Source organism: Ictalurus furcatus, chromosome 5 (assembly GCF_023375685.1).
Source record: "Ictalurus furcatus strain D&B chromosome 5, Billie_1.0, whole genome shotgun sequence".
Taxonomy (NCBI): Eukaryota; Metazoa; Chordata; class Actinopteri; order Siluriformes; family Ictaluridae; genus Ictalurus; species Ictalurus furcatus.
Genome location: NC_071259.1, coordinates 3,447,784 through 3,466,863, shown reverse-complemented (window position 1 = coordinate 3,466,863; position 19,080 = coordinate 3,447,784). Strand labels below are relative to the sequence as shown.

General features: G+C 43.7%; 1 protein-coding gene across 1 annotated transcript in view; it reads right to left on the bottom strand.

Moving 5' to 3' along the window:
- Positions 1–13,409, bottom strand: part of nr6a1a (nuclear receptor subfamily 6, group A, member 1a) — a 24,814-nt gene extending 11,405 nt beyond the window's left edge. Inside the window, exons 1-3 of the mRNA XM_053624249.1 lie at positions 12,848–13,409; positions 3,366–3,599; positions 284–339 (exon numbers count right to left, since the gene is read on the bottom strand). Of these exons, the coding sequence (XP_053480224.1) occupies positions 284–339; positions 3,366–3,599; positions 12,848–12,890 (333 nt within the window). The 5' untranslated portion in view covers positions 12,891–13,409. The remainder of the gene's footprint in view (positions 1–283; positions 340–3,365; positions 3,600–12,847) is intronic.
- Between the last annotated feature and the right edge of the window lie 5,671 nt (positions 13,410–19,080).

Genomic DNA, 19,080 nt, shown 5'->3' with positions numbered 1-19,080 from the left:
CTGATGAGGATAATAGAGAGCTGAATGAGAAGAATGAGGAGAAGGTGCATTCAGCCGAGCTGCGGCCTTGAAGGAAAGACATTCCGCTAATGAAATTAACGTATTTAGACTGCGGCGAGGGCTCCGCGTCCTAATTCACGCCGACACAATTCGAGATCCACGTCCGCGCCGCTATACGGGACGAAGGCGGCGGCGTGCGTGTACGGGAACTTCTCTCACACGATGAAGAGAAAAGACAACGCAGAGGAGGAACGGAACAACAAACTGTGATGAAAGCGTTTACCTGAACGGGCCCGATGCTTTTGTTCCTCCCGCCCGGCATGCCGTCCTCTCTGATCGCTGAAACACACAACGAAACAATCCACAGCTTTAGAAAGGACAACTGGACATGAAGCAGATCACCTGAGAATGTGATTAACGCCGTTTTCCCCTCCAGCACGCACGTCGAAATCATCACGCGCTGCGTGTTCGCTACTCCGAGCACGTCCTGCAATCTTTAGCGCTAGCACGTTGACTATCTCGGGTCAGGTGAAGGATTTAATACGTGCTTTATGCTCGAACGTTATATCAGAACACCTCGGTGTTCTCGGCGCACTGTGAGAGTTAGAGGAGAGACGTTACGACATGTCGGATAAATGCCGTGTAAATCGTACCGGCTTAAATACAGGCTAGCGTTTCTACGGGCTTTGTCCTTACACGCGACAGGACGGAGAGGTTCAAGCAAAAATGTTAAGGTTTCTAAACAAAATATAAATAAATAAATGCATACAAAAAAAAAAGTGCATTTTATTGAAGGACAATGAACTACGGAGCGAAGAACGACAGCAGAAGGACCGTTTGAAGGACGCGCCACGAATAACGTGGTAAAACGTGAATGGAAAGGATTTGGAGGAAAAAGTGGATTATTCGGCGTGGCCTGAATCGAGTTCATTGTCATCGATATCAGTAGTTTTAATCGTTTAGGCGTACTTTTCCTCGGTTATAGTTTGACTCAGGGACTAAACACAGCAACAAGGCCTGTAACTCGGAGTGTGTTTGCACAGTGTGTCCACTAGGGGGCGATGTGAGTTCGAGCAAAGGATGCAAGCCATAGAGCTTTTTCCACTCCTTATTTACCGGACGTTCCTGTGCTGTAAAACGTCCGCAAAATCATTCAATCGAAGGGAATCGTGTTTATATCCCAAACACAGTCAGCGTTTCTGGCTTTTCCAGCTCAATCAGGTGCTCAGGGTTTCTGAGACAAGTGTGTTCAGGTGTGTTTGGAGATCAGACAGGAAAACCGCTCTAAGCAAATACCAAGCCACACCCGGCCTCTTTTACTGTTAAACCGGAGACGAGATGGACAAAGAGATATATATTTAGATCGTGATCGCATCTTGAATCCGCACTTCCAATCGAAAGGCTGTTTTTAGGAAAATGTAAGCTCTAAATGGTATCAAAACCTCCAAATCACTTGAGAACATGACGGTCATTTCATGATTTCTCTCAGTGCTCAAGTCTCAGTACGGCACGTCTCTTTATATACTTTCTACACAAAATCTCACGTTTAAAAAAATTTCAATTGTTTTAGATCACGAAAACAAAAAACGCTTTTTAAGACTCCAAAAAGTTGTAACCTCCTAAAATCGGCTGCATCGCACAACAGTCCTAAACTGCTCGAGTTTTCTCAAACACACTGATATAAAGTGAATTTTTCTACTCGTTTCAGACCCGAACGCGTTTTATTTTTGTTTATGACCACATTGAAAAGATTATATGGTCAAAATTCACCCAAGATTTTAAGCAATCATCTTAATCCGTTCATGATAACGATAATAATTAGACATACACCGATCTATCGATTATAAAGTTTCGTGCTACCGCTAGTTTAAAAACATCCGATGATCAGGGCCGATTATATCCTGTCAATAAAAAGAGGACGGGAAAACACATGGATTTGGTGCTGTGTGCGCAGAAGATGTGTCTTGTGTGGCATGACGACAAAACTGCAGTGTGTAAGCTCTGTAATCTCTGCACGGATAACGTTTTACACCGGACGCTGCAGCAGTGAAGCGGGAGTTTCGAAACTCCCAGTCGAATTTATTCCTTTTTACCTGCGCTGCCCGCTCGCCCTCGCGCTGAAATAAAGCGCCAGTACACCGGTGAAAGATTTAAATGAAGACGAGTTGACAAAGTATATATATATTGCACAGAAAAATATATTCATAGAGTAGTGTATTTCATATCCAGTGAATGTTAATATATAAAAAACTTGCATATTATATATGACCAGTTTGATGTTCATGATGAAGTAGAAATGCTTGTGTTCGTGGTGAGTGAATGTGAGGGTTTTTTTTACAATACGGTCGATATTAATATGTTAATAAAAGTTAAGAAATCTTACTTTAACCTTCAGAATTGAGTTCGCGTGTTCATGTTAATCAGAGTTGAAATGGAGAGAATAAAGGTTTCATTTGCATTTCTTTCAGAATTCTTATAAATGAATGATTATTCATTTATAAGAAGGTATAAAAAGGCAGAACTATCGGTATCGGACGATATCGCTCTGAATAATCGTTTATCGGTGTCGGCTGAGAAGTTCAGAACCGGTGCGTCTCTAATAACAACGTAAAGATTAAAACTGCTGCGTTAGATCAAAAGCTTACGTTTAGTTGAACAGTATGACTGCGTTCGAGGAGGTGGATGATATGTCAAAAAACAGCGTATCGTGATACTGATATATCATATCACGATACCTGAAGATATTGTCGTGTGTGTGTGTGCTGTTTGGGGAAAATGATACATCTGGAATCGAAAAAATCATTTAAAAAACCCAACGAAATGCTGGGAGATATGATGATTATAATGTGGATGTCGTGATACACCGCACAATTCTCATATATATCGAAGAGGTCAGGAGATCCATCTATAACACCACAGAACGTTTTTTTTTGTTTGTTTTTTTTTTTTTTTTACAGTCTGATTGTTTGGAAGCTTTCAAGTCTTTTTCAGCAATTATTTCAAATAATGCATTTGTTAAAGGAAAGATTGGTGATACATGACGTGTTTAAGTATCGTGATGTGATCTTTTTGTCATATCGCCCACATCCTGTGTACATGCTGTGGGGACGGACGATGCACTTAGAAAAAGATACCGTGATGTCATTTATCACAATTTCAATACGTTATGATTGATTGAAATATTATACGGTATAAGAAGAGAAGTGTTTGCAGTGTTTGTTTGTTTTTTTAGCTATTATTGTGTAGCTATGCGTAGCTATAAGTGATGCGTCAGTGTTTGTTGGTGAACGGACTTAAGACGCTCGCTCGCTCGCTCTCTCTCTCTCTCTCTCTCTCGCTCGCTCTCGATGCAGTTCGGGTCTCACCTTTCCTGTTCATGCCCATCTGTAGACACTTGAGCAGGCGGCAGTACTGGCAGCGGTTGCGCTGCTTGCGTGACATCTCGCAGTTTTTGTCACGGCTGCAGCGGTACACGCGCTTGTTGCAGATGCTGCGCTTGAAGAAGCCCTTGCAGCCCTCGCAGGAAATAATGCCATAGTGCAGTCCGGTGGCGCGGTCTCCGCAGATGAGACAGGAGCGCTGCTCAGCCTGGTCATCTACTGCGCACACACACACACACACACAGACACACACACACACACACACACACGAATCACACACACAGAGGGGGGAAGAAATAAGGTTAGCTCTCTACCTGCAACCGAGCACAGCTAATGAAGCCACAGCGGGTCACACACACACACACACACACACACACACACGCTGCATGACTAAACGATGCTGACGCAGGAGCCACTTCTCTCTCACTGCGACTTGTCACAGTGTCAGCTTTCACTCCTGTCCGGGTTTCGCCGCCGTTACGACCCAGAGTCACGTGTAAGGTTACGTTTACTCCCTCTACCTGCTCCAGCTACACACACACACACACACACACATCAAATTACTGAACACACTACACTGAAAAAAAATTATGGGGGTTCCCCCTGCCCCCCCCCCAAAATGGAGAATGGAAAAATTATGGGAGAGATTTTTTAAATTTTTTTTTAATATAAGAGAAAAACATGGACTTAAAAAGAAAACAGAAGAAAATTCTATTTTCTTATAATCCATAAGGGTAAAAATATTTTTTTATTTTTTGATACAAGTATTTTATTAATATGTTTTATTTAAAACAGACAAATATGGAGATACACTTTTTGTCATAAAAAAATCTTAGAAAAATATCCAGTAGAATTAATCCAAGAATTTGAAAAAAAAAATAATAATAATAATAAGAAGCCACACACACAGCGCGCACGTCTCTCGGCGAGGCCTTGAGCAGATGGCTGAGTGCTGTGCTGACGCTGCGGTGGCGTGTTGCCGAGGAAGAACGTGCCGGCTCACGGACGCTCTCTCACGCCCGACTGGGTAGGAAGAGGGTTCAAACTCGGAGCGTCGGAAACGCGAGCCCTGCCTCGCTCACTTCCGAGTGCTTTCGACCCCCCACGCTGAGTCTCGGGACAGCTTGGATGCACGCGTCGCTCTGAAGAAGTCGTTATCTCGGAGAAACGATTGAGGCGTATTATCGGAGGGGGAGGAGGGGATTTCGAGAGATGTCAAGGAACCACTGTAGCGCTCTGGAGAGTTCAGATTTGGTTGTGATGGAAGAAAAATTCAGACAGTCAACATGAAAAACGAGAGACACGGCGAGAGAGAGAGCGAGAGGGAACGAGAGAGAGAGGGGAAAAGGCTGCAGTTGCTGGAGAATGCAGTGGGGTCAACTGCCGGGGCTGGGGGGCTATTAACGAAGAGTTCAAGTCATAAAAGCAGGGTCATGGCCCAGAGCCTTTTCTCCTTCCGTATGAGAGGGAGTTCCTCGGGCCTGTCGTTACAGCGGAGTCAAGAACAGGCCATTCAAACCATCTGACATGCCATTTACTCTTGTATGAGACAGTACGATTACAGTGGCTCTGAAAAGCCCTGCTGCGTGGCGCTCTCTTTTGTAAGCGCACCGGTCTCCTCTGGGTCAGCAGTGCACGTGAGATAGCGGGGCTGAGTGCTGGAAAGGGTCTCGCCATTCTTTCCCTCTCTGCGCATGCTGTTTAGTCGGGGTTTTTTCTTACGACGAGTGAGGAAGGAGTTTAGCTACCTGTGAGGCCACTAAGAACTAATCTCTCCTGCCTCCCTCTCGAAGTTAAAGGAAGAGTTCGAGAAGGAAAAACCAAAAGTAAAAAACAAGCCTTTCCAGCGTATTACCATGTCAATGCGTGGGGCTTTGAGATGCCTGAGGCGTGCTGAGCGAGAGCTTTAGCGTACTGTACCGGCCCTGCAGGAGCCGCCGGGATCCAGCCACACAAAGAATGATGGATTAGGCTTAAGCTGCTCAGTAGGCTTTCCTTTTTTCATTTACAACACATCAACTCCTCCGTGGAAATAGAAACAGTGACGGATAAAGCGCAGCGCTGCGTGGGGCTTTACATATGCGACGCTTACAGTCTAAATAAACCCATATGGCAGCTTTATCGCTGTTCGGATCGAAACGAGACATTCGACATTCCAGCAAAAAAAACACAGACACACCGGAAAAAGAAAAATCTAGATTTTAAAACGCAACCTATTCAAATATGGATGATACCCATGATACTCTGGGGCAAAAAAATGATCACGAACGTGTCCAAAAGATGTCTTATTTTCCTCCGGAGGTCACCACTGATACACGTCCTGATCACACACAAATGGATGGATTCCGATGCGCGTAGTTTCCTAAGCGACGCGGTTGCCGTTGACGAGACACGTGAAAATAAACAGACGTAAACAAACCGTTAACGAAAACGCAGCCGTGTTTTTATGCTTTAAGCAGCGTTTTGGTCACGTGACGAGTCGTAAGCGAGAAATGCGTGTATCGCAAAACTGCCGTAGATTTGTACTTATTATACAGAAACGAATAAATCTTTCACTTACAGCATGATACAAATTATACTCCCAGTCAGGCTGAAATGCTCAACAATATCTATGTACGTCTTTATAATAATAAACCCTATTTAAATACACGTAGGTATTTTTGCAAGGTTGCGTAAGTATTCACACCCTTGAACATTTGTGTCGTTTTTGAAATAAAACCGGGATCGCGTCATACGTAAGAGCAACCGGAACGGGACGAAGATCCGGTATAGTGTGCGTGATTGTTTATGCGAACGTCGTGACTGCAGACGTATTCCCTCCCAATGCTTGAAAATAAATAAATAAATAGACAGATAGATAGATAGATAGATACAGCACTGTAAGTGTTTGTGTTTAGTCTGTAGCACTTAATAGCACGTGTAAAATCTTCATGCACGTGATTAAACACCCGAACGTGTAATAAACGTGTTATAAATGCCGTGTGGCTGTTTGAAGAGCCCGTGTTAGTTTCTTTGTCATTGAAAGGAGGAGTCCAAATGTTTTACAGTAACATTGACTTCCCTCCTTCTGCAGACCATTTGCCTGGTTCTTACAGCGCGAGTAGTGTTATGCAGGACGCATTCGTCGTCGTAAATTATCGGCCAGCCGACGCGAAATGGCCGACTTCCTAGGGCGAGAGAGCGCCGCTCCCGACGCCGGCTTCCTTTATTCACACGTCGGCCCTCTTTGATTGGCCAAATTTGTCGCCCCTCTCTTTCAAGTGCATGGCCACCGTATAAACCTGGAGTTCCCTCACACCTTCACCCACTTGATCCCACAGCGTCACCTCATGAGGCCCGCCTCCATCTCAGGCTGCCCTGTCACTCACTCACACACACACACACACACACACACACACACTCACACACACACACACAAATGCAAAAGTTTCTGGTTTGTAATGATGTAGATTTCTTTTCTTGGAAAAAGTTTAGTCCTTGTTGAAAAGTCAGCACTAGTTGTTTTTTTTTTGTTAGGACACAGGAACAAATGTCACCCCCCCCCACCACACACACACACACACACACACACACACACACACACAAACAGCAGGTTTTGCACTAGGAAGGGAGAGGGAATGCAAAAGGCAGCATTCATCTTGAATCCTTTGCCTTGGGCTGTATATCCCTCCCTCCACACACACACACACACACACACACACACACACACACACACACACACACACACAGACCCCCTATTGGCTCTATTAAATTGTGCATTGTTAGACGGAGGTCAGGCCTGGTTTCACTCCAAACTTCAGCGGGCACAGGAGTTGCCAGATCAGTGCTTTTTAAACACTACTGCTGCACAACAGCTGTTCGTGTTTCCGATAAGCACACACACACACACACACACACACACACACACACAGTACTGTACACACTATACACACCATCCAGGTGGACTGCATTATCAGTGTCTTCCACATACATCCTCCTAACCTTCATGAAGCGCTGATTTCATTGTTGAAACGTTTTCTCTGACCGCTTTTAACACACTTTGATCAGTACAATGACGTTTATTGGTGCATTTCTGATTACGGGAAGGCTTACGGGTGCACAAATTTAAGCTTAAACTGAAAAACAACCGAGTGTGAACGCAGCGAGCTCAGCTGTAGCTACGTCGGGCGCTCTCCGTAGATTATATTCACGCGTTATTATATTGAAGTTGCAGTAGATTCGTGTGACTGAAGGACTGTTTTGTTTGAACTTACATACACAATATAGGCTTAAAGGTAAAACGAACAATGAAAGAAAGACCTGGGGTTTCATTTTTTTGGATTATTTATAATCATAAACAGGAAGAAAGCTATTTAAAGCTTTAATCGGAGACATTTTTGTGCACCTTTTTAGAAAGAGAAAAGTACTTGAAAAAGACCTGTTGCGGAGTCCGTACTATCAAACAGACACCGTGTACACGTTAAATCTTTACTAATAACATAAAGGTACGCTCTACCTAGGTTTCTCGGCGAACGATACGTCTTAAAGGTATAAAAAAAAGTGCCCGTTTGATGCTACTTCCATAGTTGAGCAAAAAAACTCATCATACGAATACTAATACAGCTACAAGGAGGAGGAAGATACCATTGTTACTACTGAAGGGGGGGGGGGGGTTATGCTAATGTACATTCATTTCGGAGGATGGGAAGACGTAGGATGTAGGAGGGTGGTTAGAAAATGGAGGATGGGTTCAGAGAGATTGAAAGATAGCAGCGGAGATAGAAAGAGTGGGAAAGGATTTGTTTTGTCTTGCGTTAGAATTAAACTAGTTTAGCGTTCCAGCTCGGCTGTACTTTTCCGCTCGTTCAGGGGGAGGGGCAAGGGTAATAAACCGGGCGTACGCTTATCTTTCTCCTGGAAATGTGCATGCACCTTTAAGAAAATGATTTAAAAAGGTGCATAATTACCTTAAAAGCTTTAAACGTACACTTAAAAAGGTACCTTTTTTTTTTTTTTCTTTTTTTTCCCCTCAGACTGCCCCAAAGCTAAAGCAGGAATGAATCCGAGGATTGCATAAGAAAGCCCTGGACTTCCTCCCCCTCCGAGTCCTGAAGCCGTCTCGGTTTCTTTCATTAGCATTTGTTAATGAAGGCAGCTGCTTTTGGTTCTTCAGCTACCACCGTGCTTGCATACACGTATATAGTGTTGTGAAGAAAAAGTATGTGCCCCCCTCTCAGGTTCCCCTCATTTCCCTCATGCTCGTCACACCGAACGCTTTCAAATCTTTGGAATAAACGACACTTTGTGTTGAAAGGAGAGCTCCGTGGTTAATACGAGAGCATCTCGACACGTTTCGGAAACTATGCGATGTTGAGATTTGCGCCGTTGTGTACGTGCGTGCATCCTAAACAGGATTAATGAACATTAACGTGCTACTAGGGGAAAATTTAAAAAAAAAAAAAAGAGGACTGTTTCACAGCACAGTAAATAAGCCTAGGTCGTTTAAAACGTTCGGCTCATCAGCAAGCCTGGTTGCTTGAAATCCCTGCTCTTAATTACACCAAAGCTGGGTTCGGGTTTTGCGAATACTGAACAGCTGTAAAACCCGTACTTAACATTAACATAGCGCTTAACATAGCGGTTTAGCTTAACGAGCTAGCATGAGAAGCATCAAGGCTGAGAGCGAAGCCAGAACGACTCTCTCTGCCATGAAGAGTGTGTGCACTTCTGAATGTGGGTGTTATTTCTGCCTGTTTGGGCTTCACGTAGCTATTATAGTCACGATCAATACGTGAGATACGTGCAAACATCACAAGATCGCCCTCGACTCTATTGATCAGCCATCAGAGAGATAACCTCGGCTTTAATCCTCCACACCGTCTTGCTAAACCTCTCCTTCTTATCTCCAGCACGAGCTATGCCATACCACACGCTTTGATCTGAGGCCTTGGAATTTCAGTTGTTTTGTTTTTTTTTAACTAAAGACTGCAGGATAAACAAAGAAAGAACGAGAGAGAGAGAGAGAGAAGGGGGAGATTTATATGAAGGCCAAAGTCTGGATGTTTTCCACAAACAAGCACAATTCCAAGGTTTTGGAAGGTTGGTGTGAAATGCGATGTGTGTGTGTGAGTTTAATACACAATTACAGCGCTTTGGGCTTGAAAATGGGAAAAAATGAAATCCCTGGAAAGTTTTTTATTTATTTTTTTTACGTTAAAGTGATCTTGGGTGTTATTATTTGCTAGGTCACATGATAATGGAGATCTCTATAGCTACAATTAACTACTACTATAATATATATATATATATATATATATATATATATATATATATATATATATATATATATAACTAAATGTTATCTTGAATGAGATGCTTTTAAATTGATCTTGCTCTCATTTCTTACAGACTAAAGCACAATAACTAAAAAAAAAAAAACATATACTGCTTGAACTAGCAAAATGAAGGTTAATACAAAATGAATACGTTTGCGGATGCGGTTTTGACGATACAATATCAATATCGTGATAAATGAATTCGCAATAATGCGTCTCTTTTCGGAAATATCGTGGATATTGGGATAAAGTTTTGTTTTCGAATAAACTGGATTACAAACTGAGTGGACGCGGCCGATATGGTACGGTATCTTCAAATTTCCAATGATGGTTTTCTTTTCCCCCACTCTGTGCCGGTGTTATTTTTATTGGCATTAAATAAAGTACCATGAACTTTAAGCTGTTTATTTATTGATTTACTGACTTATTTATTTATTTATTTAACTCTACTGTCCAAACCTATGTCTCGTGATACGTATCGGGTATCGTAGAAGTGCCTTTGAGTATCGTGATGTGATATTTTTGCCGAATCGCTGACCCTTACGGTCTTCGTTTATTATTCTAATTGCGCCAATGCCGATATCAGTATCATTTCAAACTCAGAATAAGTCGTCTGTTTCGTCTGATCACAAGAGTCAGGAATAGGAAGAAAAAAAAAAAAAAAAAAAACCCAAAGGGTGCCAATAATTAAAAGCGCATTATTTCCCTGATATGCCTACTATGTAAAGGATTCCATTATATTCACTTATTATTACATGAGTTGAGAGGAGATACAGTTTCCTGGTGTAGGAGTAAACCTTTCGTTTCGGTCGAGTGTGTGACGTGACACGTTAGAAACGTCTTCGAGGGCGACCCGAGCTACAGAGACGCGTTCACGTGTTCAAAAGCATGATCGATTGATGATGTCAAAATAGTGCCTTTTCTGCTCTACAGGGCTATCGGATGTGTGTGTGCTGTGTGGAATGTGTGTGAGGCTCTGATTTCATTTCAAAAGACACAATGGTAAAGGTCTGTGTGTGTGTGTGTGTGTGTGTGTGTGTGTGTGTGTGTGTGTGTGTGTGTGTGTGTGTGATCCAGCATAAATGGCTATCAGCGTGCATGGGTTTGCTATCTCACGTCAACCTTGTTTTACAGACCTTTACAGCTATTGATCCACACACACAAGTTTGAGTCCCTTCCCCCATAAGTATGCACACACACACACACACACACACACACACACACACACACACTCACACACACAGAGAGAGAGAGAGAGAGATCAGCCTACACAGCACCCCCTCACCACTCAGTCCACCCACAGATGCCACTGAGAGGTGACTTCCTGCCTGGAAGAGTGACTGATGAGAGGGAGAAATGGAAAAATGAAAAAGAGGAAAGAGAGAGAGAGAGAGAGAGAGAGAGAGAGAGAGAGAGAGAGGTGTGTGTGTGTGTGGGGGGGATTTTCATGAACCCTGAGAGATCTTCATCCCCTCCCTCCTGTTGGTAACAATAACACAGGAGTAGGGCAGGGGCAGCACGCTCAATAGGATTAGCAGTGGAGGTGGGGCTTTGTACAGTAGGGGCTTTTGAAACAAACACACACACACACACACACAAAATGGTGTTTTCGCATAGCACCCTCGGTCATATTCAGCCATGACTGACGCCATTTTAATTCAACCGTCTTTCACCACTTTAAACTGAGAGAGCTTTATTCCGGAAAAATCCACCAAAAAAAAAAAAAGTATAAATAAATAAATAAATAAATAAACAATTAAAGATACAATCCACAATTTTGCAACATTCCCAAAAAGGTTCCTTCAAAGACCTCCTGAGAGCGCTAGACCTCGTGGAGTGTGTGCACGCATTATAATTCCACCAAACGGATGAAAGAAAAACACCGGAGAGAGCGAAGCACACTTCACACCTCGTATCGCGGTGTGACGATATCGCCACATCGAATCCCTGCGAGGAAGCTGCCGATTAGCATAAAACTAACATTCGCACGTCGGGAAGCTAATATCACGTCGGAGGACGAACGAGCGCGAGGACGTTAATGATTAAGGGTTAGGGTTAGAGGGAAAGACACGGGGGAGATAAAAACGTACGACGGGAATGTGCGTAAACAGGATAAAACAGATTTCCGCGAATAATTTATCAAGCGTTAAAAAAAAACAACAACAAACAAACACCAATGTTTTGAACGGGCGGACAATCGGCTTCTTGTTGCGATTTCTTTTTTGCGAGGGTTTTTTTTTTTGTCGTTGTTGTTCTGGAGCTGAGCAAATGTTACGACGCTGGTTTTATGATCAGCTGAGGAGGAACTGAAGTCAAAGTGATAAAACCCGGGAGGAATGAGGGGTGAAGTTTGGGCTACAGTAGGAGGGAGGGCAGAAGGGGGAGGTCCGTGTGTGTGTGTGTGTGTGTGTGTGTGTGTGTGTGTGTGTGTGTGTGTGTGTGTGTCGGGGGTTTTTTTTTTTAACCAGATGAGCGCCAGGTCCTGCTGACCCCCGCTCCTCATTCCTCGTTGCATGAACAAAGCTGCACTGAAAACCTTTTCCAGATGGGATGCAGCTTGCATTCCACACAGCAAACACACACAGCAAACACACACACACACACACACACACACACACACACAAATAAACACCTAACGTCATGCGTGCTGCATCATGAAACGCAAAACCACAATAACCTTCATGTTATTAGCATTACAGCGCATCCACGGCAGATGTTTTCTCAGCTCTTTACATCATTACTGCAGCTGTTTACATTTCCATCTCTTATGTAATACCTCTGACCATCTCTCTCTCACACACACACACACACACACACACACACACACACAGTACCAGGCCTGTATTACCTTATCATGACTATAACACCAATGAAATGCATAAGCAGTAAAAATCTAGAGTTATTACTCATATACTCAGTGCTATATATAGAGAACAGAAATGTTCCTACTGCACCTTTAATCATCACTCACACACACTCGCATTTCTCAACACACATTTCCGCCGTCTTTTAAACCTCAGAGCGTTATCTATGACGCGCGTACAGCGATGGGATTTTTACACGTCCAGCGTTAACAAGAAAAAAACTAAACAAAACGGAAGCAACGGCGTGAGCCCACTCGGTCTGTCCTTCTTTCCGTTTCGTCCGTCTCACCTTCCCATGAATCCATCTGATGTCTCTCCTGCCATTCAGTCATACGTGTATCCTCGTCGGGAAGGCCTCATGACGCTCGCTCTTCTCTCCCTCTCGGTCCGTCTTCTTGTCTTTCCCTCTCCTGCTGTCCTCTCCTCTCCTCTCTTGTCCTCTCAGCTCCTTCTGGCTCTGATCCTCCTCCTCCCGGTCGAGCCTGCTGGTCACTTTCAGCTCGGTCACATGACCGCCGAGTTCAGGCCCCAGGGGTCATGGCATGGCCAGAGGGCCAATGACGTTGTGGGGGGTTATCTGAGTGGAACTGATAGCCCTATTCCCCCCACCCACCCTTCCCTGCTGCAGAACAATACAGGGCCTCCTCCCTTTTTTCTTTCTCTCTTGAAGTGCGCAGCCAGGCAGAGATCGATCCCTCACGCAAAATGCCCGAGGATCCCGTCCCTGAACCCTCAACCGCTTCGTAGCCTACATCACCGTAAGTATAACTGGACACCAGACTCGCTTCATAGCGGCAGCCGCATGCAAGAAGGGCCGCATCTTGCTAATGACCCCCCCACCCCCCCCCACGTCCTCCTCCTCCTCCTCCTCCTCTTCCCCACAGCTACACATAAGAAGCTTTTCACATTCAAATGCAACAGGAGAGTCAGAGAGGGGAGGAGGAGGAGGAGGAGGAGGAGGAGGAGGAGGAGGACAGGAGTAGAGCTGGACTTTGTCACGTAGAAGTGGAGAAGAAGGGAAGGGAAAGGGGGTGGGGGGGGGGACGGTGTAGTAGAACTCGAGTATGAATGAGAGGTTCAAGTTTCTGCTGCAGCTGTTCACCCGTGCCTGAGCTTGGCCCTCCAGATACGCCTGACACCCAAGCTGAGAGCGCTTAATTACAGGAGAAGAGCTCAGGACGCTCGAGCAAGCTGTGCCCAAGTTTCCCCCGGCGCAAAAAAAAAAAATAAATAAAAAGTGACAAACATAAAGGCGCTCACACTGAACAAATGAGCAAAAATGTAAAAAGATGACTATGGAGGATGGAGAAGACAGAGGCTGGTGATATGGTTTGAACTTTTCATTGGTATGATAAACCTGCTCTCAAAATATCACCGTATACAATACGATACAATACAACTTTGTCAAACGAGCTTGAAATTTCTTTTAGACCGCACCAGCTATATAAAAGACACATACAATACACAAATATTAGCTACAACATAAAACCCCCATAGATACTAAAGAAATTAAAACGACTACAAGTGTTCTCCTTTCGCTAAGAGACAATGAAATGCATTAAAAAGAAAAAAGAAAAAAAAACAGAGTCAACCCCAACACTTTGGAATCGATTCCACGCTCAGAAAATGATTCGTCTCGAGTGTTTCAGTTCATTTAATTTTATTTTCGTTAATCAGTTGTTTCAGTGAAATCTGATATCATAATACACTTATGATACACGATCATAATACACCGTCACTCTTCGTTTATCAAGACGTTTTACCAAAAAAAAAAAAAAAACGTATTTTCGTATTACCAAATGTTTCATTTATCTTCTTGCTTTGAATCGTTACATAAAAATATCTACAGTTATATATGTGTGTATGTGTATACAGTATATATACGTATGTATATATATTAGTGTGGCTCTTCAGGAGAACTGAGTGCAGTGTAGAAAAAGTCAAATGGCGAAACAGCGAGATCAAGGATGATGGATGTTAAAAGACATTCTAAAATTCTAAAAAAAAAATTTAAAAAAAAAGCTGATATAAAAAAGTCGAGTGTGTCCGATGTTCTCGTGTGTACTCGGAGAAGTGCGAGTTAAAAAAATATATAAATAAATAAATCAAACGTACACAAAATCCTCTTTTTACCCCCAAAGGAGGTAAAGACTTCGATCAGCCGAGACATGTTTGGTGTCTGATGTTCCGTGCTTTCCGTTGTTGAAATCTTTTCAGGATCAGAAACTGCTTTTTAAACTCCAGCGTCTCCGGGCATGTTCTCCTGACGACTCTTATCTTTCGGATCGTGTCTCAGGGCTCAGATCCTCTCCTGAAAAACTTCAAGCTCTTACTTCAAGCTTCACAGGACTAGGAAGTCAGGCAGAATGGACCCCAAAATCCTGTACGTGTGTGTGTGTGTGTGTTAGACACGTGCTGATTACTCCACATCTCTGTATTGGTATTGAAGACACTTCACAAAGTCGCCACTAGGCGGTGTGTGTGTATTTTATAAGCCAGTGTCACTCGAGGCACCACATATTTATGTTTTACAGTTAATACTCGCAGTTTCTCTGAGTATTTCATCTACATTATACGCAGTTTTACCTTCCGAGTACTTCACAAATAAATAAATCGCTCGTTCCGAGTCACGTTAAATTCCGAGAGCGAGCTGTGAATCGTTCCCGCTGAGCTGTAGTTCTCTTTATTCCATTACTACTCCATCACTATCAACAACAAGGTCTTAGTGACTCGATTATCACCATGAAGTCGACTATATTCCGACAAACTTTCCAGCGAAGCGTCTTATACTTCTCACGCTACAATAATTTGCCATTAGGGAACACCAGGTTGTACTTTTTATCCGTTTATAGTTGCTTAAACGGAACGAGTTTAGATGATAAAGCAGTCAATGGTTCGACTGTTTGAAACGAGGGTCGACTGGGACTTCTGTCTGAATCTGAGCCGCTGTTCAGATATGGACATTCGGACATGAGGAGGTGACCTGCGTTTGTTCAGATGCTCTGACGTTAATTTGCTGGAGCTAAGAGCTTTGTGTGGAGATTCCAAATCCTGCGCAATCCCAGCAGATCAGCGAGCCTGCGTTGTGAAATGAGGAGCTGACTGTAACTACGGCGATTTACACAATCAAAGCGTTGCGTTTCTTCGATATGACCTTGCCTAAGCTCCCTGGTGGAGCGAAATTCCTGGCGCGGAGGTTAAAAGTGTCTCTGCAGCGATGTTTAATTCCTCTCGGTCTTGTGCGAAAAGACATTCGAGCTAATTAGCGTGTTTGGAGTAATTAATCTTATTAGAATATTAACCCTGGGAGACCGGTGGGAGCACGCAGAGGACTAATGAAGGTTACAAGACAAGAGCGTGTGTGTGTGTGTGTGTGTGTGTGTGTGTGTGTGTGTGTGAGTGTGTGTGTGTGTGTGTGCGGATAAACAACGGTGTAATATGAGCTGACCTTAATGTGTAGTCTGTAAAACACGATCAAAGTAGATGAAGGAAGAATTAGGCATTGTGAAGGGGACGTATGTCACCCTTGACCTTGTATATCTCCCCCCCACCCCCCGTGCCCCCCTCACTGCGGCAAGGATGAATGGCGCAATCAGGCGCTTTGACTTCAGGGTCAAAGACGACAGAAGTACACAGCGTTTCCTGTCAGTTGAGAGTGTGTGTGTGTTCAGGGCGGGGTCAGTGCTAGGTTATCTGCGCACGTCTCTGAGCTCATCAGCATCATGGTTTGTGTAGAGATGATCAAAACACACAGTGATATGTGATGAGCACAATTAGAAAAAACACCTCTCTCTCTCACACACACACACAGAATGTTTAAGATTATTAATCACAGTGTGATAATTAGAGATAGTAACAGAGAGAGAGAGACAGAAAGACAGACACAGAAAGAGACAGAGAGACACACAGAGAAAGAGACCGAGACTGTAAGAGACAGAAGGTCAGACACAGAAAGAGAAAGACACAAACAGACACAGAAAGCAAGAGAGACCGAAAAAGAGACACATAGAAAGAGACAGATAGTAAGACAGTCGGGAAGGGAGCCACAGAAAGAAAGAGAGAGACACAGAGACACAAAGGGATAGAGACACAGAAAGAGAGAGAGGTAGAGACACGCAGCAAGAGATAGAGAGAGATACACAGACACAGAAAGATAGCGACAGACACACACAGACACAGAAAGAGAGTGAGAGAGACAAAGAGAGAGAGACACAGAAAGAGATAGAGACACAGACAGAAAGAGAGATGAAGAGAGACAGAATGAGAGAAAGAGAGCGAGTGAGAGGAAGACAGAAAGTGAGACAGAACGAGAGAGAGACACAGGAAGAGGCAGAGATAAGAGTTATCCTACTAATACTAACTAATACACATGCAGAGAGAGAGAGAGAGAGAGAGAGAGAGAGAGAGAGAGAGACAGAGAGAGAGTGTACGAGTATGGGATTGTGCCACAAGAACACACCGTCGCATTGCACTGCCACAAAATGACCAGCAGAGGGCAGCAGAAAACAACGTGAATCAGAAACGCAATGTTTGAGAGAAATCCGTCACTAAGCACAGAGTTTAGGACAAAATAAAGAAGACATCTGTTTCCACAGATGTTCCTTCATTACCACAAGTAACAAAACGGCCAAACAGTGTTCACAGAGTAAAAATAAAACACACACATGCTCAAAAGTTCTTCTACGTGATATAAATATTCTCCCTAATCCTCTCTCTTTGCCCTTATAATCACTCTCTAACCCTCTGAACCGCTCTTTATTGTCCCCGTCACGATACCGAGGTCGCAAATGAAATGTCGGATCACAAGATTTATTACTGGATAATAATAATAATATCCATAACTCCATTTACAGTCTTTTCTGCACATTTTATAAGAAAACGCAAGTGTTGCAAGTTTCCACAGAGCAACCAGAAACTAGTGTGTGACAGTTAAAGGAAGAACAGAGAGTGTCACACACCTACACACACCCACACACACTCAGAGAGAGGAGTCAGAGCTGAACATGAATGCTGAAAAGTGCTAAAAGCAGTTTATATAAATAATACACCCAACAAGTGACAGAGAGAATAATGCAAAAATAATAGAGTGGAATTAAGTACGGCTTTCTGTTCAGTCATGTGAATGCCTGTCATCATTTCCCCGTCAACTGTGTGTGTGTGTGTGTGTGTGTGTGTGTGTGTGTGTGTGTGTGTGTGTGTATTCATCATCATGAGAAGAACAGGGAAGTACAAAACCACCACCAACATAACCAACGAAAAAAACATGACTCAACCGAGATGCAAAACAAGCCGTGTGTGAATCAGCCGAAACACATCCGCCAACCTTTGGAATCATCATCATCATCATCATCAAAAAATGCCCTGAGTCACTGTTAGATGTTGAGATAAGCACGATCATGGCCTGAACTCTGGACATCGGCGTCTAATTTTTTACCATCTCACTCCTAATGATATAAAGCGAGCAGCCCCTTGGGGCTGATCTCCAACTCGCGCTCTATTTTCATTTCAGCGAGCAGAGAAAGCGCCCTGGGGTCCATCGCTATAAATCTGTCACTGTGGAGAGTTCTTAACACACACACACACACACACACACACACACACACACACACACTCAGAAACACTCTCACAGATCCTCATCCGAGTGACTTAGCATCTGAATTCACAGAAATCTGCCACTGCGAGTTCTGGGATTAGTCAGGAGTGTGTGGTCTAGCATTTCCGCTTTATACCGCTTTTATAACGCAATATTAATGATTGAAGGATTTAAAACAATAACCCTTGTAACCCCTTATACCTGACACCGTTTCCGCTAAATCTAGTCGAACAGCAAAAACGTACAGCATCTGGTGTCTTTGGTTTTGCACTGGAGCCACCAAGCGCTATAGATCAGGGGTGTCCAATCTCATCCGGGAAGTTCCGGTGTGGGTGCAGGTTTTCATTCCAACCGAGCAGAAGACACACCTGATTCTACTGAAAGCCTGCACCCACACCGGCCCTTTCCGGATAAGATTGGACACCCTGATCTATAGAGTTCCGGATAAGATTGGACGCCCCTGATCTATAGAGTTCCGGATAAGATTGGACGCCCCTGATCAATAGAGTTCCGGATAAGATTGGACGCCCCTGATCAATAGAGTTCCGGATAAGATTGGACGCCCCTGATCTATAGAGTTCCGGATAAGATTGAACACCCCTGATCTATGGAGTCCAGGATAAGATTGGACACCCCTGATCTATGGAGTTCAGGATAAGATTGGACGCCCCTGATCTATAGAGTTCCGGATAAGATTGGACGCCCCTGCTCTATAGAGACCATTTTAGACACAAGTCACTAAGTCATTAACCACCCAAAGTTTCATTTACATTTATGGCATTAAACAGACGCCCTTATCCAGAGCAACGTACAATTAGTATCTTTTTTTTTCTCTTCCCCACATACAATTGATCGAGCAGTTGAGGGTTAAGGGCAGCTTGGTGGTAGTGAGATTTGAACTCACAACCTTCTGAACACTAGTCCAATGA